We start from the raw sequence: 17801 nt of genomic DNA, 5'->3' as shown, positions 1-17801 counted from the left end.
GAAAATGACAACTGTTGTCAAACTGACGTGCACAGTTGTCATTTTCATTTTTGTTTTCATCTGAAAACCGATCGCACATCGAGTCCAATGGTTGTTCTCGTTTCCGATATGGAATCGCTCCAACAGCAGCACCAGTACCATTTATCGGGAAGTGAGGTTGCCGGTACACGCACCGGAGGTGCTAGTGCTCCTATCACAACGATCACCACGACGACCAGCACCACCAGCTCCACCGCCGCAGTGCTACTTATTGCCGACCTGAGTTCAATTCGCATAGACCGCGACGAATTGTCGCGGTCTGCTTCATCTCCTTTGGTAAGTGTTAACATTTCCTGAATCAAAATTTACCTTTGTTTTGTACTTAAATGCCAGTATTTACAGTGAATTGATCTATCTTCTCATACAGATGAGCAGCCGATCGAAGGAAATACCTGGCCTGGACAGCCAACGGTCTAGCCACTGTCCGGTGGTACGGGAGGGTCCCGCGCTGGGTTGCAATTTCTGCTGGAACACAAGGAGGATACTGCGACGGAAAACCAAGTACCACTGTCCCGAGTGCCAGACGAACTTGTGCATTGCGCCCTGCTTCCAGGAGTATCACGAACGCCAATCGGCGGAGAACTCTGCCCCGACCAGCAACGACAGCGGAAGCGGCTGTGTGTATGGTGTAGGTGGATTGTACGCAAAAGTGGATCTCCGATGTGTTGAGAACCTTTACTTTTGCGGAATTGTGTCATTCTCTTTGTTGTTTTTGATGGGTAACAATAGAACACACATTCAGACAATTGCTAGGAAGAAACATTTTTTGCAACGCTGCCTCCGGCTTGGATCGCTCCCCTGATCACGCTCGTCTACTCAGATTTACCTGGACCGTTTTACTGTATTCGGATTTTCTTTGAAATAATCAACCAACAGGCGGAAAAAGTATACAATTATTAACGAAAATGTTTTACAAATTCGTCAAATTCGGTAGAAAAACACACAAATCTGATAGAAGGTGTTATAACCTGGCAGCACTGGACGCTGCCAACCGCAACGAGAGAAAGCGTTTTCCTACTTCCGTCAACGACGCACCACTTGGGCGAACACGTTACCGGTCAGAACAAACGAGTAGTCACGAGAGAAACACGTTCATACTTGCTCTCTGTAAAAATATATAAATAAAGTTAGTTTATACAGTAAATACTTTCGTTTGTGCTATATTCGTGATCCGGGCTACCGCGGGTTTACAATATTTGGCGACGAGAAGAGGAAAAGTTCGAGAAAACGCTAAATTTCTTCCGCGAAAAGTGATTTTTGTTCTGCCAAGATGGCGCTCGCCGATCCTACTGCTTCCTCAAATGCCACGCCTGCTGTTATGCCTGTTTCGTTCAGTTTCGAGCCTTTCAACGCAGCAACTGCTAAATTTGACCGCTGGTTGGAGCGCTTAGAAATTTCGTTCCGGATCTACAAGGTTGCTCAGGCTGACAGGCGAGATTACTTGCTGCACTTCATGGGTGGTCCAACGTACGATGTTTTGTGCAATAAGTTGCAGAACCGTTCCCCGGAAACCCGTACATACAACGACATCGTTGTGCTTCTAAAAGCACATTACAGTCCGGCGCCACTGGAGATCTTGGAAAACTACAAATTCATCTGTAGGAAGCAGTTGGACCATGAAGCCCTGTGCGACTACATAACGGACCTCGAAAAACTGGCACAGACATGCAACTTTGGTGCCCATTTGGAAACTGCCATCCGGAATCAGTTTGTTTTCGGATTACGGAATCGTACCATTCAATCCCGTTTACTGGAGGTACGTGCATTGACTCTAGAGAAAGCAAAGGAAATCGCTTTCAGCATGGAAATGTCACATAGAGGTACTGACGAAATGCATGGAACGGTTTCTAAATCGGAGGTTCAATTTCTGGAACAAGGACGTCAGAAGAAGAAGAAGATGAGTACGAAAATGTCGGCGCCGAAAACAACGTCTAAATACTCGTCTCAGGAGAAAGCTTGCTACCGATGCGGAGATCCAGGTCACTTTGCCAACAAGTGCAGACATCAGTCAACCATATGTAATTACTGCAAACGCAAAGGACACTTGGAGAAAGTTTGCCAAACGAAATTACGTGGAAACCCGAAGGAGAAGGCTGTTACACACCACATCGAAGACTCACCTGTAATCAAAGATGTCTTTCACCTGCGAAGCATGCCGGGGTTTGCCGACAAATTCATGCTGGATCTAACGATTGATGGGAGGACGCTGACTTTCGAGGTAGATACTGGATCACCGGTTTCCCTAATTAGTTCCCACGACCAAATACGGTACTTCAAGGACTTCCCTATCCACCCGACTGTTACAAAACTGGTAAGTTATTGCGACACCGATATTAATGTTCTCGGGAAAATTATGGTTAATACACATTCGAACGGTGATGCGCTCACACTACCTTTACATGTGGCGGAGTCTAACAGACATCCAATTTTGGGTCGTGACTGGTTGCTTCGATTAAATATCGATTTCAATAGCGTTTTCAAACCTGGAGTACATTCAATTTCAAATTCCAATTCTTGCAAATCGACTCCCAATGCATTGTCAAAAATATTGGACAAATATTCTCGTGTTTTCGATGGGAGCATTGGAAAAATGACAGGTGTTCAGGCTACTCTAAATATGCGCGCGGATGTACAACCGGTGTACATAAAGCAACGGCCAGTAGCATTTTCGGTACGCGATGCGGTAGAAACTGAAATAGATAGGCTTGTTAAGGATGGCATTTGGGAGAAAATTGATCATTCTGATTGGGCTACACCTGTTGTTCCAGTTAGAAAAGCTGGTGGCAAGGTCAGGTTGTGCGGTGACTACAAAATCACCATCAATCCCAATTTACTGGTAGACGACCATCCATTACCAACGGTTGAGGAGTTGTTTGCGACAGTCGCGGGAGGAGACAAATTTTCAAAAATAGATTTGTCACAGGCTTATTTGCAGCTCGAAGTCCGAGTGGAGGACAGGTGTTTACTGACACTTAGTACTCACAAAGGACTATATCGTCCCACCAGATTGATGTATGGTGTGGCTTCCGCCCCAGCTGTGTTTCAAAGATTGATGGAACAGATATTGCAGGGCATTCCAGGTGTTACTGTTTTTATCGACGACATTCGTGTCACGGGGCCTGATGACGAGTCCCATTTGCGCAGATTAGAAGAAGTGCTTAGGCGTTTAGAGACACATGGTATGCGTGCCAATCGTGAAAAGTGTGAGTTCTTTTCAAGCCAAATCGATTACTGTGGCTATTCAGTGGATAAGCGTGGTATCCATAAACTATCATCGAAGGTAGATGCAATTCAGAGTATGCCTGTTCCAGCCGATAAAGATCAAGTACGTTCGTTTGTCGGGCTTGTTAGTTACTATGGTCGTTTCTTTCCAAACCTTAGCACAATTCTTTACCCGCTTAACAATCTTCTCAAAGATGAAGTGCGACGAATCGTTCAATTTGGTGAAGAAAGAGATGCAGTCTGATAGATTTTTGGTCCATTTCGATACTAATCTTCCTCTGGTACTTGCGACCGATGCTTCGCCTTACGGCGTAGGGGCTGTTCTTAGTCATCGGTTCCCGGATGGAACAGAGCGCCCACTTCAATACGCTTCTCAGACATTGACTCGCACTCAGCAAAAGTATTCGCAGATTGATAAGGAAGCCTATTCCATTGTGTTTGGTATTCGCAAGTATTATCAGTATCTGTTCGGTCGCAAATTTACGCTAGTGACCGATAACAAGCCAGTCAGCCAAATCTTTTCAGAGAACAAAGGTCTTCCTACTATGTCCGCAATGCGTATGCAGCACTACGCTGCTTTTCTCCAAAACTTCGATTACAAGATTCGATACCGCCGTTCTTCGGAGCATTGCAATGCGGATGCTATGTCACGTCTTCCGGTTGCTGTGACTGATTCCGAAAGTGAAATTGAAGAGCCTGATGCAGTTGAAATCAATTCCATACAAATACTGCCATTAACTGTAGATGAGTTAGGTTCTGCTACACTAGCAGATAGTAGCGTACGGGAGTTAATCCGTGGATTGAGAACAGGTAGGATTGTTGATTCCAAGTTTCGATTCGGAGTTAGCCAGGAAGAGTTTGGTTTGCAGAGAGATTGCATTATGAGAGGTATTCGAGTGTATATTCCACCGTCTCTTCGACCGCGAGTCCTGAACGAGTTGCACTCGACACACTTTGGCGTGTCTAGGATCAAGTCGTTAGCGCGAAGTTATTGCTGGTGGGAAGGTATTGACAGCAACATAGAGGAGCTTGTCAAGAATTGTGCATCATGCCAGGCAACTAGATCAAACCCACCAAAAGTTTCTTTTCATTGTTGGGAGACTCCGTCCGCTCCATTCCAACGTGTTCACGCAGATTATGCGGGTCCTTTCTTGGGGTATTATTACTTGATACTCATTGACGCCTACTCGAAATGGCCTGATGTACATGTTGTCAAAAATATGACAACAGAAACTACGATAAGAGCTTGTCGACAATTTTTCAGCACATACGGTATTCCATTAGTATTCGTTAGTGATAATGGTCCACAATTCACTTCTGCGGATTTCGCAAAGTTTTTGAGAATGAACGGGGTCGTACACAAGTTCAGTGCACCCTACCATCCAGCCACAAATGGCCAAGCTGAAAGATTCATTCAGACGATGAAACTAAAGCTTAAAGCCATTAAGTGTGATCGATCCGAAATTCATGCAGAGCTGTGCTCTATATTGATGTCGTACAGGAAAATGATCCATCCCGCAACCGGCCTTTCTCCTTCTATGATGGTTTACGGTCGTCAAATTCGTTCTCGCTTAGATGTGATGATTCCAGATGGTAATCAAAAAGATCCTGAAACAATAGGAAAAGTTCGTGAGTTAGAAGAAGGTTCGAGAGTTTCCGCACGAGAGTATGTCCGGGACAATAAATGGGAGTTCGGTATTATTCAAAAGCGTTTAGGAAAATTACATTACCTTATCTTGCTTGATGATGGCCGAGTTTGGAAGCGCCACATAAATCAGCTACGAAACATTGGCCAAGGGGTTGTGAGCTCTTCAACGTTTGAACGTTTTACGCGCGGTGATCGGTCTGAGGATGTTCAAGACCAAAATGTCGCAGTAACTTCGTTTGGGCCAACAGTTTCGGCAACTGTAAGTGCTCAGCACCAACCAGACAGGACAAACGACAATTACATTCCTATTCCTGCGCCCAACGTTACCGCAAAATCTGTTACTCCTATCCAATTACCCACGGTACCAGTATCTACCGCGATGGAATATGCTGAGACCCAGAGATCTGAGGGTTCACGTGATGCGTTAGTGGATCAAGGTTTGCGACGCTCGAATAGGACCATTCGCCCACCAACTCGGCTCAACCTTTAAGTTAACGAAGGAACCTTTTTACCCGAGGGAGAGCTGTTATAACCTGGCAGCACTGGACGCTGCCAACCGCAACGAGAGAAAGCGTTTTCCTACTTCCGTCAACGACGCACCACTTGGGCGAACACGTTACCGGTCAGAACAAACGAGTAGTCACGAGAGAAACACGTTCATACTTGCTCTCTGTAAAAATATATAAATAAAGTTAGTTTATACAGTAAATACTTTCGTTTGTGCTATATTCGTGATCCGGGCTACCGCGGGTTTACAATAGAAGGCGACGATGATCGTAATCCCTTTTGTCGCGGAGTAACCGCTTGGAGGTTCAGGTCATATTTGTGAAAGTTTTCCCGTACAATATAAAATATTTGGACCGGCACCGGAAGTCGAACCCAGCCACCCTCAGCATGGTGTTGCTTTGTAGCTGCGAGTCTTACCGCACGGCTAAGGAGGGCCCTTAATTATTACGAATACATATCTTAGGATCACTTAAAAATGAGCTTTTAATAGGATATCCGGAAATCCACATAATACATCAATCGACTCAGCTCAATGAATTAATTGATTGGTTTGTTGCCTAATTGATTACTAAGTTGCTTGATTGCTTTATTAGTTGGTTGGTTGCTTGATTGATCGTAGCTTGCTTGAATGGTAGAATGGTGAGTTCCTTGATTGGTTGACTGGTTGGTTGCTTGATTTGTTAGTTAATTATTGGGTTGGCTGCTTGATTAATTGGTTGCTTAATTGGTGGGTTATTTGATTGGTCGGCTTGTTAGTTGATTAGTTGTTTTGTTGGTTGCTTGAATGGTTGATTGGTTAATTGGTTGGATGATTGATTGATTTGTTAGTTGGTGAAATGATTATTTGCTTGATAAGTTAGTTGGTTGATTGATAGCTTGTTTGATTCGTTAGTTGCTTGATTGGTTAATGGTTGCTTGATTGATTGGAAGTGGTATTGAATGATTGTTTGCTTGATTGGTTAGTTGTTTGATTGGTTGGTTGCCTAATTGGTTGGTTAGTTGCTTGATTGGTTAGTTGTTTGATTGGTTGGTTGCCGAATTGGTTGGTTAATTGCTTGATAGGTTAATTGGTTGCTTGATTTATTTTTAATTGATTGGTAGCTTGCTTGAATGGTTGAATGATTGGGTGCTTGGTTGATTGGTAAGATGCTTGTTAGGATGGTTGTTTAATAGGATGGTTGCCTAATTTAGTTTATTGGTAGCTTGCTTGAATGGTTGATTGATTGTTTTGTTGGTTGCTTGAATGGTTTTTATGTTGGTTGCTTGAAAAGTTGATTGGGTTACTTGATTGATTAGTAGGTTGTTTGATTAGTTTGTTGTTTCATTGGTTGGTTGACAGGCTGGTGGATTGGTAGGTTGTTTGAGTGGTTGGTTGGTTGATTGGTAGCTTGCTTGAATGGTTGAATAATTGAGTGGTTGGTTGGTTGATTTGTTAGTTGGTTGAATTGTTGGTTGGTAGCTCGCTTGAATGCCTAATTATTTTATTGGTTGGTTAGTTAATTGGTAGCTTGCTTAAATAGTTGATTTATTGGTTGCTTGATTTTTTGGTCTGCTGGTTAGTTGATTATTTGTTTTTTGGTTGCTTGATTGGTTGATTAGTTGGTTGGTTGATTGATTGATTAGTTGATTTGTTAGTTGGTTAAATGTTTAATTGCTTGATTGGTTGGAAGTTGATTGGTAGCTTACTTGAATGGTTGATTGGTAGATTGGTTAATGGTTGCATGATTAATTGGAAGTGGGTTAGAATGATTGTTTGTTTGATTGATTAGTTGGTTACTTGATTCGTTTGTTGTTTGGTTGATTTGCTGGTTAATTAGTTGCTTGATTGGATAATTGGTTACTTTATTGATTGGTTGCTTGATTGGTAACTTGCTTGAATGGTTGGTTGCTTGATTGGTTTATTGGTTGATTAGTTCACTGGTATCTTGCTTAAATGATTAATTGCTTGATTGGTTTGTTACTTAATTGATTTGTTGGTTGCTTAGTTGGGGGGTTGGTAGATTGATTAGTTGCTTGATTGGTTAATTGTTTGCTTGATTGATTGGGTGTGGGCTTGAATGATTGGTTGCTTGATTGTTTAGTTGGTAACTTCATTCTTCGCTTATAAAGTTGATTGGTTAATTGGTTGCTCGATTGATTGGCTGCTTGATTTGTTCTTCTTCTGATTGGCATTACATCCCCACACTGGGGCAGAGCCGCCTCGCAGCTTAGTGTTCATTAAGCACATCCACAGTTATTAACTGTGAGGTTTCTAAGCCAGGTTACCATTTTCACATTCGTATATAATGAGGCTAACAGGATAATACTTTTATGCCCAGGGAAGTCGAGACAATTCCCAATCCGAAAATTGCCTAGACTGGCACCGGGAATTGAATCCAGCCACCCTCAGCATGGTCTTGCTTTGTAGCTGCGCCTCCTACCGCACGGCTAAGGAGGGCCCCTGCTTGATTTGTTAGTTGGCTGAATGGTTGGTTACATGATTGGTAGTTGCTTGGTAGGTTGGTTGCCTAATTGGTTTATTGGTAGCTTGCCTAAATGATTGATTGGTTGGTTGATTGGTTTGTTGCTTGATTGATTGGATGGTTGCTTAATTGATGGGTTGATTGAATGGTTGACTGGTTGATTGAATGGTTGGTCGGCTGGCTAGTTTATTAATTGTTTTGTTGGTTGCTTGAATGGTTGATTGGTTGGTTGCTTATTTGGTTGATTAGCTTGTTGGTTGCTTGATTTGTTAGTTGATTGATTGGTTGGTTATTCGGTTGCTTGATTGGTTGACTGGTTGGTTGGTTGCTTGCTTGATTTGTTAGTTGGTTGAATGGTTATTTGCTTAATTAGTTGATTAGTTGCTTAATTGATTGATTGGTAGGTTATTTGGTTGATTGGTTGCTTGACTGATTAATTGATTGGTTGGTCGGCTTGTTAGTTGTTTTGTTGGTTGCTTGAATGGTTGATTGGTTGGTTGCTTATTTGATTGATTAGCTTGTTGGTTGATTGGTAGCTTGCTTGATTGGTAGCTTGCTTGATTGGTTGGTTGCTGGCTTAGTTGATTGATTGATGGTTGGTTACTTATTTGGTTGATTGGTTGCTTCACTTGATTGATTGGTTGTGGTTATTTAGTTGATTGGTTGCTTGATTGGTTGGTCGTCTCGTTAATTGATAAGTTGTTTAGTTGATTGGTTAATTAGTTGGTTAGTTGCTTGATTGGTTGGTTGCTTGCTTGATTGGTTGGTTGGTTGCTTGATTGCTTGGTTGATTATTTGGTTGATTGCAGCTTGATTTGTTATTTGGTAGTATCAACATTGGTTGGTTGCTTGACAGATTTATTGATTGGTTAGTAGGCTGGTTAGTTGATTAGTTGTTTTGTTGGCTGCTTGGTTGATTGGTTAATAAGTTGATTGCTGGATTGGTTGGTTATTTAGTTGATTGGTTGATTGATTGGTTATCGGTTGGTTGCTTGATTGGTTGATTGGCTGGTTGGTTGCTTGATTGCTTGATTGATTGGTAGCTTGCTTGAATTGTTGGTTGCTTGATTGTTGGTTGGTTGCTTGACTGGTTGATTGGTTGGTTGCTTGTTGGTTAGTAGGCTGGTTAGTTGATTAGTTGTTTTGTTGATTGTTTGATTGGTTAGTTGATTGATTGGTTAGTTATTTGGTTGATGGGTTGGTTGGTTGCTGCTTGATTTGTTAGTTGGTAGAATGGTTGATTGGTTGGTTGCTTCATTGTTGGTTGATTTATTGATTGGTTGGTAATTTGGTTGATTGGTTGCTTGACTGGTTGATTGGCTGGTCGGCTGGTTAGTTGATATGTTGTTTTGTTGGTTGCTTCAATGGTTGCTTGGTTGGTTGATTAGTTGATTCGTTGCTTGATTGATTTGTAGCTTGCTTGAATGGCTGATTGCTGGATTAGTTGGTTGGTAGCTTAATTGGTTGGTTATTTGGTTGATGGGTTGCTTTACCGTTTGATTGAATGGTTGGTCGGCTGATTGGTTGATTAGTTGTTTTTTTGGTTTCTTGATTGGTTGATTGGTTGGTTGTTGCTTGATTTGTTAGTTGGTAGAACTGTTGATTAGTTGGTTCCTTGATAGTTGGCTGGTTGCTTCATTGTTTGTTGGTTGCTTGGTTGGTTATTTAGTTGATTGGTGGCTTGATTGGTTAATCCAGCATTCAGCCATTCAAGCAAGCTACCAATCAATCAAGCAACGAATCAACTAATCAACCAACCAAGCAACCATTGAAGCAACCAACAAAACAACATATCAACTAACCAGCCGACCAGCCAATCAATTAACCAAACAATCAACCAGTCAAGCAACCAATTAACCAATTTACCAATCAATCAATCAATCATTCAACTAACAATGAGGCAACCAACCAATCAACCATGCTACCAACTAACAAATCAAGCAGCAACCAACCAACCCATCAACCAAATAACCAAATAATCAAGCAACCTAGCAATCAACTTATTAATCAATCAACCAAGCAATCAACAAAACAACTAATCAACTAACCAGCCTACTAACCAACAAGCAACCAACCAATCAACCGGTCAACCAACCAACCAACAATGAAGTAACCAATCAATCAACCATACTTCCAACTAACAAATCAAGCAGCAACCAACCAATCAAGTAAGCTACCAATCAAGCAACCAAGCAACTAATCAACCACCAAGCAACCAACAAAACAACATGTCAACTAACCAGCCGACCAACCAATCAAGCAAGCAATCAACCATTCTACCAACTAACAAATCAAGCAGCAATCAATCAAATAACCAACCATTCAAGCAAGCTACCAATCCACCAAACAATCAAGCAACCAACCATTCAAGCAAGCTACCAGTCAACCAAGCAATCATTCAACCAACCAACTAATCAACCAATCAAGCAACCAACAAAACAATATATGAACTAACGAGCTACCAATCAACTTATTAACCAATCAACCAAGCAACCAACAAAACAACTAATCAACTAACCAGCCGACTAACCAATCAAGCAACCAACCAATCAACCAGTCAAGCAACCAACCAACAATTCAAGCAAGCTACCAATCAACCAAGCAATCAAGCAACCAACCAGCTAATCAACCAATTAAGCAACCAACCATTCTACAAACTAACAAATCAAGCAGCAACTCATCAACCAAATAACTAATCAATCAAACGACCATCCATTCAAGCATGCTACCAATCAACCAATCAAGCAACCAACCAATAATCAACCAACCAACCAACTAATCAATCAATCAAGCAACCAACCAATTAGCTATCCAAGCAACCAACAAAACAACTAATCAACTAACCAGCCGACCAACAATCAATCAACCAGTCAAGCAACCAATCAACCAAATAACCAACCAATCAAGCAACTAACCAACTATCAAGCAACCAACCATTCAACAGTTCTACCAACTAACAAATCAAGCACCAACCAACCAATTATTCATTCTACCAACCAACAATCAACCAACCAATCAATCAAGCAACCAATCAACTAAATAACCAACCAAGCACCCAACAAACAATGAAGCAACCAACAAACAATGAGCAACCAACCTACCAATTAAGCAACCAACCAACTATCAAGAAACCAACTAATCAACAACTACAGAGGCGCGGTCACGTTCCGAGACGAGGGTAGGACAAAAACTGAATTTCAAAGACTTTCCGAAGGTCCTCTCATATTTCAAAATATTTTTTCGGACATCCTCGGATAAGTTATAAAACTCGCTTCGGTAGATCATTTCCTAGAAGCATGTCTTCAAACATCTTTGCGAATTTTCAGAAGTGGCTATGGATTTCTGTATTTTTAAAAAAATATTTAATGGTTTCAATTTGACCTTTCCCGTCAACATTTTTTATTCGCTCAATCGATTGTTTATATTATTTATATTATATAATCCAGCAATCAGCCATTCAAGCAAGCTACCAATCAATCAAGCAACGAATCAAGTAATCAACCAACCAAGCAACCATTGAAGCAACGAACAAAACAACATATCAACTAACCAGCCGACCAGCCAGTCAAGCAACCAAACAATCAACCAGTCAAGCAACCAATCAACCAAATTACCAACCAATCAATCAATCAACCAACAATGAAGCAACCAACCAATCAACCATTCTACCAACTAACAAATCAAGCAGCAACCAACCAACCCATCAACCAAATAACTAACCAATCAAGGAACCTAGCAATCAACTTATTAACCAATCAACCAAGAAACCAACAAAATAACTAATCAACTAACCAGCCGACCAACAATCAATCAACCAGTCAAGAAACCAACCAACAATGAAGCAACCAATTAAGCAACCAACCAACTATAAACCATTCAACAGTTCTACCAACTAACAAATCAAGCAGCAACCAAACAATCAATCAATCATTCTACCAACCAACAAATCAAGCAACCAACCAATAATCAGGCAACCAACCAACTAATCTACCAATCAACTAATCAATCAACCAATCAAGCAACCAATCAACTGAATAATTAACTAGTCAACGATTTCAGCAACCAACCAATCAAGCAAGCGACCAATCAACCAATCAAGCAACCAACTAATCAGCCATTCAAGCAACCAACAAAACAACTAATCAACTAACCAGCCGACCAACCAATCAATCAACCAGTCAAACAACCAATCAACCAAATAACCAACCAATCAAGCAACCAACCAACTATGAAGCAACCAACCATTCAACAGTTCTACCAACTAACAAATCAAGCAGCAACCAACCAATTAATCATTCTACCAATCAACAATCAACCAACCAACCAATCAAGCAACCAATCAACTAAATAATCAATCAATCAACCAACAAACAATGAAGCATCCAAACAACCAATTAAGCAACCAACCAACTATCTTCTTCTTCTTCTTCTTATTGGCATTACATCCCCACACTGGGACAGAGCCGCCTCGCAGCTTAGTGTTCATTAAGCACTTCCACAGTTATTAACTGCGAGGTTTCTAAGCCAAGTTACCATTTTTTGCATTCGTATATCATGAGGCTAACACGATGATACTTTTATGCCCAGGGAAGTCGAGACAATTTCCAATCCGAAAATTGTCTAGACCGGCATCGGCAATCGAACCCAGCCACCCTCAGCATGGTCTTGCTTTGTAGCCGCGCGTCTTACCGCACGGCTAAGGAGGGCCCCAACCAACCAACTATCAAGGAACTAAATAATCAACAATTCTACCTATTTACTAACAAATCGAGCAACAATTAACCAATCAACTAATCAATCAATCAATCAACTAATCAACCAATCAAGAAACCAGCAAAACAACTAATCAACCAACCATTCAATCAAACGGTAAAGCAACCCATCAACCAAATAACCAACCAATTAAGCTACCAACCAACTAATCCAGCAATCAGCCATTCAAGTAAGCTACCAATCAATCAAGCAACGAATCAACTAATCAACCAACCAAGCAACCATTGAAGAAACTAACAAAACAACATATCAACTAACCAGCCGACCAGCCAATCAAGCGACCAAATAATCAACCAGTCAAGCAACCAATCAACCAAATTACCAATTAATCAATCCATCAACCAACAATGAAGCAACCAACCAATCAACCATTCTACCAACTAACAAATCAAGCAGCAACCAACCAACCCACCATCCAAATAACTAACCAATCAAGCAACCTAGCAATCAACTTATTAACCAATCAACCAAGCAACCAACGAAACAACTAATCAACTAACCAGCCTACTAACCAACAAGCAACCAACCAATCAACCAGTCAACCAGCCAACCAACAATGAAGTAACCAATCAATCAACCATTCTTCCGACTAACAAATCAAGCAGCAACCAACCAATCAAGTAATCTACCAATCAACCAAGCAATCAAGCAACCTACCAACCAACCAACTAATCAACCACCAAGCAACCAACAAAACAACATGTCAACTAACCAGCCGACCAAACAATCAAGCAAGCAATCAACCAATCAATCAATTATTCTACCATCTAATAAATCAAGCAGCAATCAATCAAATAACCAACCATTCAAGCAAACTACCAATCAACCAAGCAATCAAGCAAACACACCATTCAAGCAAGCTACCAATCAACCAAGCAATCATTCAACCAACCAACTAATCAACCATTCAAGCAACCAACAAAACAACATATGAACTAACGAGCCGACCAAGTTCACCCAAATATGGGTCAAAAGTACCTAAAATCGCTAAAAAATGCACATAGGGGGAATGACGGCTTTGGCAGGTTTTGTTCTATTATTGGCAGGGGTGTTTTTTATGACTGACTAGGCTCAAATTTGGCCTAAACATTCTTTGCATATCAAAGAATATTGTGGCCAACTTTCATAAAATATGGTCGACAAAAACCCCCCTGCCAATAATAGAACAAAACCTGCTAAAGCCGTCTTTCCCCCTACCTAGATATGGGTAAAGTTGCATTCACCAATTTATGAGTAAACCGGGTTTGCCTTGGGGATTATCCTTATATGGGTACAGCGATTTATAGGTCAATTTTACTCATATTAGGGTACTTTTTTATTCTTTTACATGAAATTAATAGAATTCATAAAATAGTGAAATTGAATTTAAGTTGTATCTTAATTGTTCTCTTATATTGTTCGTAATGATAGACAATGTGAGCCACCCACCGCGAGTTTGCATCGGTGGTGACGAAATCGAGGTGGTAGAAGAATTTATGTACTTGGGCTCACTGGTGACTGCCGAAAATGACACCAGCAGAGAAATTCGGAGACGCATAGTGGCTGGAAATCGTACGTACTTTGGACTCCGCAAGACGCTCCGATCGAATAGAGTTCGCCACCGTACCAAACTGACAATCTACAAAACGCTCATTAGACCGGTAGTCCTCTACGGACACGAGACCTGGACGATGCTCGTGGAGGACCAACGCGCACTTGGAGTTTTCGAAAGGAAAGTGCTGCGTACCATCTATGGTGGGGTGCAGATGGCGGACGGTACGTGGAGGAGGCGAATGAACCACGAATTGCATCAGCTGTTGGGAGAACCATCCATCGTTCACACCGCGAAAATCGGACGACTGCGATGGGCCGGACACGTAGCCAGAATGTCGGACAGTAACCCGGTGAAAATGGTTCTCAACAACGATCCGACGGGCACAAGAAGGCGAGGTGCGCAGCGGGCAAGGTGGATCGATCAGGTGGAAGATGACTTGCGGACCCTCCGTAGACTGCGTAGTTGGCGACGTGTAGCCATGGACCGAACCGAATGGAGGAGACTCTTATATACCGCACAGGCCACTTCGGCCTTAGTCTGAATAAATAGATAAATAAATAATACACAGGATGACCCAAATTTATTCGTAATAAAATATATTACAATCTCGATTACAATACAAAAATTTGCCTATACAAAAATTTACCATAACTCAGATACAGATTTCTTCCGCCTGTTGCTTATTTCGTTCCGTTACGGTACTTGACCGAAGGAAACGATTTTATTGACGTTGGTTGTACCGGTTTCATAGAATCACCATTGGTGATTCACCAACCGAGAGGAGTAGCTGCTGGTAAAACTTGCTGAATGCTTTAACAATTGATGAGCCTAGTACAGTTGAAGCGGCAGCCGTTTGATTATCCGAAGGTATCAGGTATTGGCCCTCCATCACGGAGATTGTAAGTGCAACTCGGGATGTGGGTGGCTATGCCATCTGTGGTTCCATGAATGTAGCTCTTCCTGTAAGAAAGATTAATATTAGAGTCTTATATCAATGTTAGAGGCGCAGATCGTCATTTAAACTTACCTATCAAAAAGTCCAAAGACTGTTGATTCGTCGAATTCTGTAGTTGTTCACATCAGGTGGACCGGTATTTCCCCGCCGTTGCGTTAGCGTATTATAAATACTGTTGGCTCACTTTTCCGATTATATATATGAAAACAGTCCAATTTTGCATCGGGTTGTAGATATTCCAGCGACAAACTCAGTGGTGTAGTAGGGCAAGATGGTTTTTGTTCCTATAAGGATGACGAAATTAAATGTTACTGTAAAATGCAGGCTGCTAATGTGATTTCTATTTGTGTCTTATAACTAGGAAGGGTATCGGACCATATTGGCAGCACCCCCTATTCCGGTCCGCAACGTTCATTACTCGGACACATTATAACCGAATTACTTGGTTTTAGAAAACGGTGAACATCTGTTGGGGTCCTCCTTAGCCGTGTAGTAAGACGCGCGGCTACAAAGCAAGACCATGCTGAGGGTGGCTGGGTTCGATTCCCGGTGCCGGTCTAGGCAATTTTCGGATTGGAAATTGTCTCGACTTCCCTGGGCATAAAAGTATCATCGTGCTAGCCATATGATATACGAATGCAAAAATGGTAACCTGGCTTAGAAACCTCGCAGTTAATAACTGTGGAAGTGCTCAATGAACACTAATACTAATGACACACTGGTGGTACAAGTAGCATGGTACAAGAATCTTGAAATGAATACCATACCAATTATTGTCTTTATTAAAGATAGTCTTGGAATCATTTTCTTGTTCTCTTGTACCATGGTACAAGTACCACAGGTGTGTCCTTAGTATAAGCTGCGAAGCGGCTCTGTCCCAGTGTGGGGATGTAATGCCAATAAGAAGAAGAAAGAAGAAGAACATCTGTAGATATCTAATGATGTACGAAAAATTAAGTCATATGGATGGAACGCGGCCGAGTAATAAACGTTACGGACGAGAATCGGGGTGTTGCCCAAATGGTCCTCCTCCCTATTATGAATTTAAAAAAAAAACATCCATAGCGAAGTTTCCACTTTTAGTATAATTGACTTACTAGAAATACTATAGAATACTAGAATAAATACTTACTGATGGGGTACTGGTACCGAGGTTCAATCGTTTGGAACAACGATATTCTGGGCAGTAAATCGGAAAATAAAAACCGGTTTGAAGACGGATGCCACTGTTTGAAAACTGGGTGCCACAGAGCAACAAATCTTGCCACAACTCCAAACATCTTTCCATACTGCGCCACTTGTTACACTTAGCAGATTTCCACATGCATTCCAAGACAATTGCCTTCAGCCTATATGTCCAATTCCCGAAGATATCAATGCGGATTATGTATTGTACCTTGTATGTTGTACGGTCTCCGGTGCTAAATCGTTTGTTTGCCCTTCTTGGCGACCAAGCGACCTGAAGGCGGTTCGCTCCTGCTCCGGCCGATCGGGGACATCCGATAGATTCTCTGATCTGGTCTTGGATGAATCCACATCTGGGCGGATATCGCGCATAATTTCACGATTGCACAAGCATTTTGTGATTTCACAGTGATTCACAGCTATTGGCTTTAATGTTGAGCGTACCTGAAATTTGATAAGAGGGTCGATTATTATTATCTTTTAAATAAGAAAAGTTAGGAACTTACTTTGCAATGGTGCTGTAAAGCGTAAAGGCAACCTTCCGTCAATTTATTATCGATATCATAAGGAATACTTCCGGACAGTTTCAACACCGAACCGACGAATATTCAAATTTTTCGGGATGCGCAGCTGCAGGCGGAAAACTCCGACATGGAATAATGTTCAGCGGTTTAGAAAGGAACGGAGAAAAACAAACAGACAAACTGTCAAAACGTCAAGAGGGGTAAGTCAGCGCTCGTAAAAATATTTATGTATAATGTAATTCGTCACCCACGAGGGGTATTTTCTTTAAAATAAAGAAGAAGACATGGTGCCCGATTTTCTGATGGCTTTGTACCGGACATTTCGGTCTATGTATTCGTCAATGATCAAACTGTGGAAGTTTAATTAAAATTTAAGTTTGTGGGTTGTTTTACATTTGTTTACAAATATAATCTTTTTTGTAACATTTCTACTCACAATTTTAGTTTGTTCTTCTCCTTTAACTTCCGTCTCAATCGTCCACGTAGACTTGTCTGCCTGTTCTACTCGCTTTCTGTGTCGTTCGTCTAATTGTCGTCTAAAAGTCCGTGGGCTGTCTTCGATAGTTTGAGCACCACTGTACTGTCCTGCGTCAGAGTGTACTTAATTGTTATCTGCTGACCAAACTCCACGTAATTCACTCTACATCAAATACAATCTAGATTTATTCACCGTTCAACTCTCTTCTTGCAATACAATTTTCTTCGATTCGCTACTAATTCTGTTTACTCAACTTCGGCCATTTGTTTATATTTTCCCTTTTTCCCCTTTCTGTATATGTTTATCCCTCGCTTTAATTTTATCACTCACTCTCACCATCATATCCGCTGTGAACTGACATTTGCCTACTCGGCCAAATATTGGTTGTGATGCGGCTGCGTCTGGGCAGGGTTGCCAGAACATTACTGTTTGTAATGTACAGGTTTTCGACATTTCTGTTCGATTAGAACAGTT

The 17801-nt window shown here is 41.4% G+C and overlaps 2 protein-coding genes and 1 long non-coding RNA gene across 3 annotated transcripts; 2 read left to right on the top strand and 1 right to left on the bottom strand.

Annotated features, from left to right (window-relative positions):
* The first annotated feature begins 63 nt into the window (after positions 1–63).
* LOC134227790 (uncharacterized) lies at positions 64–5892 on the top strand. The gene is made up of 3 exons (XM_062709466.1): positions 64–315; positions 407–997; positions 5674–5892. Exons 1-2 carry the CDS (start codon positions 88–90, stop codon positions 839–841), a joined length of 663 nt encoding a protein of 220 aa, XP_062565450.1. The 5' UTR covers positions 64–87; the 3' UTR covers positions 842–997; positions 5674–5892.
* On the top strand, positions 1310–13884 carry LOC134221632 (uncharacterized protein K02A2.6-like). The gene is made up of 3 exons (XM_062700822.1): positions 1310–3364; positions 3456–4071; positions 13853–13884. The coding sequence occupies exons 1-3, from the start codon at positions 1310–1312 to the stop codon at positions 13882–13884; spliced, it is 2703 nt and encodes a 900-aa protein (XP_062556806.1).
* An 870-nt stretch (positions 13885–14754) lies between these two features.
* On the bottom strand, positions 14755–17549 carry LOC134220021 (uncharacterized). Its single transcript, XR_009981746.1, has 4 exons — positions 16832–17549; positions 16273–16769; positions 15213–15424; positions 14755–15145 (listed from the first exon to the last, which is right to left on the bottom strand). It is a non-coding gene; the product is annotated as an uncharacterized LOC134220021 (long non-coding RNA).
* Positions 17550–17801: the final 252 nt, after the last annotated feature.

Source organism: Armigeres subalbatus, chromosome 3 (genome assembly GCF_024139115.2).
Source record: "Armigeres subalbatus isolate Guangzhou_Male chromosome 3, GZ_Asu_2, whole genome shotgun sequence".
Classification (NCBI taxonomy): Eukaryota; Metazoa; Arthropoda; class Insecta; order Diptera; family Culicidae; genus Armigeres; species Armigeres subalbatus.
The sequence above is the reverse complement of the archived record's forward strand: the minus strand, read 5'-3'. Positions and strand labels throughout refer to the sequence as shown.

Bases quoted from the DNA above. Each gene is read 5' to 3' on its own strand.
- LOC134227790 (XM_062709466.1), top strand. From the start codon at position 88: ATGGTTGTTCTCGTTTCCGATATGGAATCGCTCCAACAGCAGCACCAG. The intron at 316-406 runs GTAAGTGTTAAC...CTTCTCATACAG, and splicing joins GGTCTGCTTCATCTCCTTTG to ATGAGCAGCCGATCGAAGGA.
- LOC134221632 (XM_062700822.1), top strand. From the start codon at position 1,310: ATGGCGCTCGCCGATCCTACTGCTTCCTCAAATGCCACGCCTGCTGTT. The intron at 3,365-3,455 runs GTACGTTCGTTT...ATCTTCTCAAAG, and splicing joins TTCCAGCCGATAAAGATCAA to ATGAAGTGCGACGAATCGTT. The intron at 4,072-13,852 runs GTAGGATTGTTG...CCCCCTACCTAG, and splicing joins AATCCGTGGATTGAGAACAG to ATATGGGTAAAGTTGCATTC.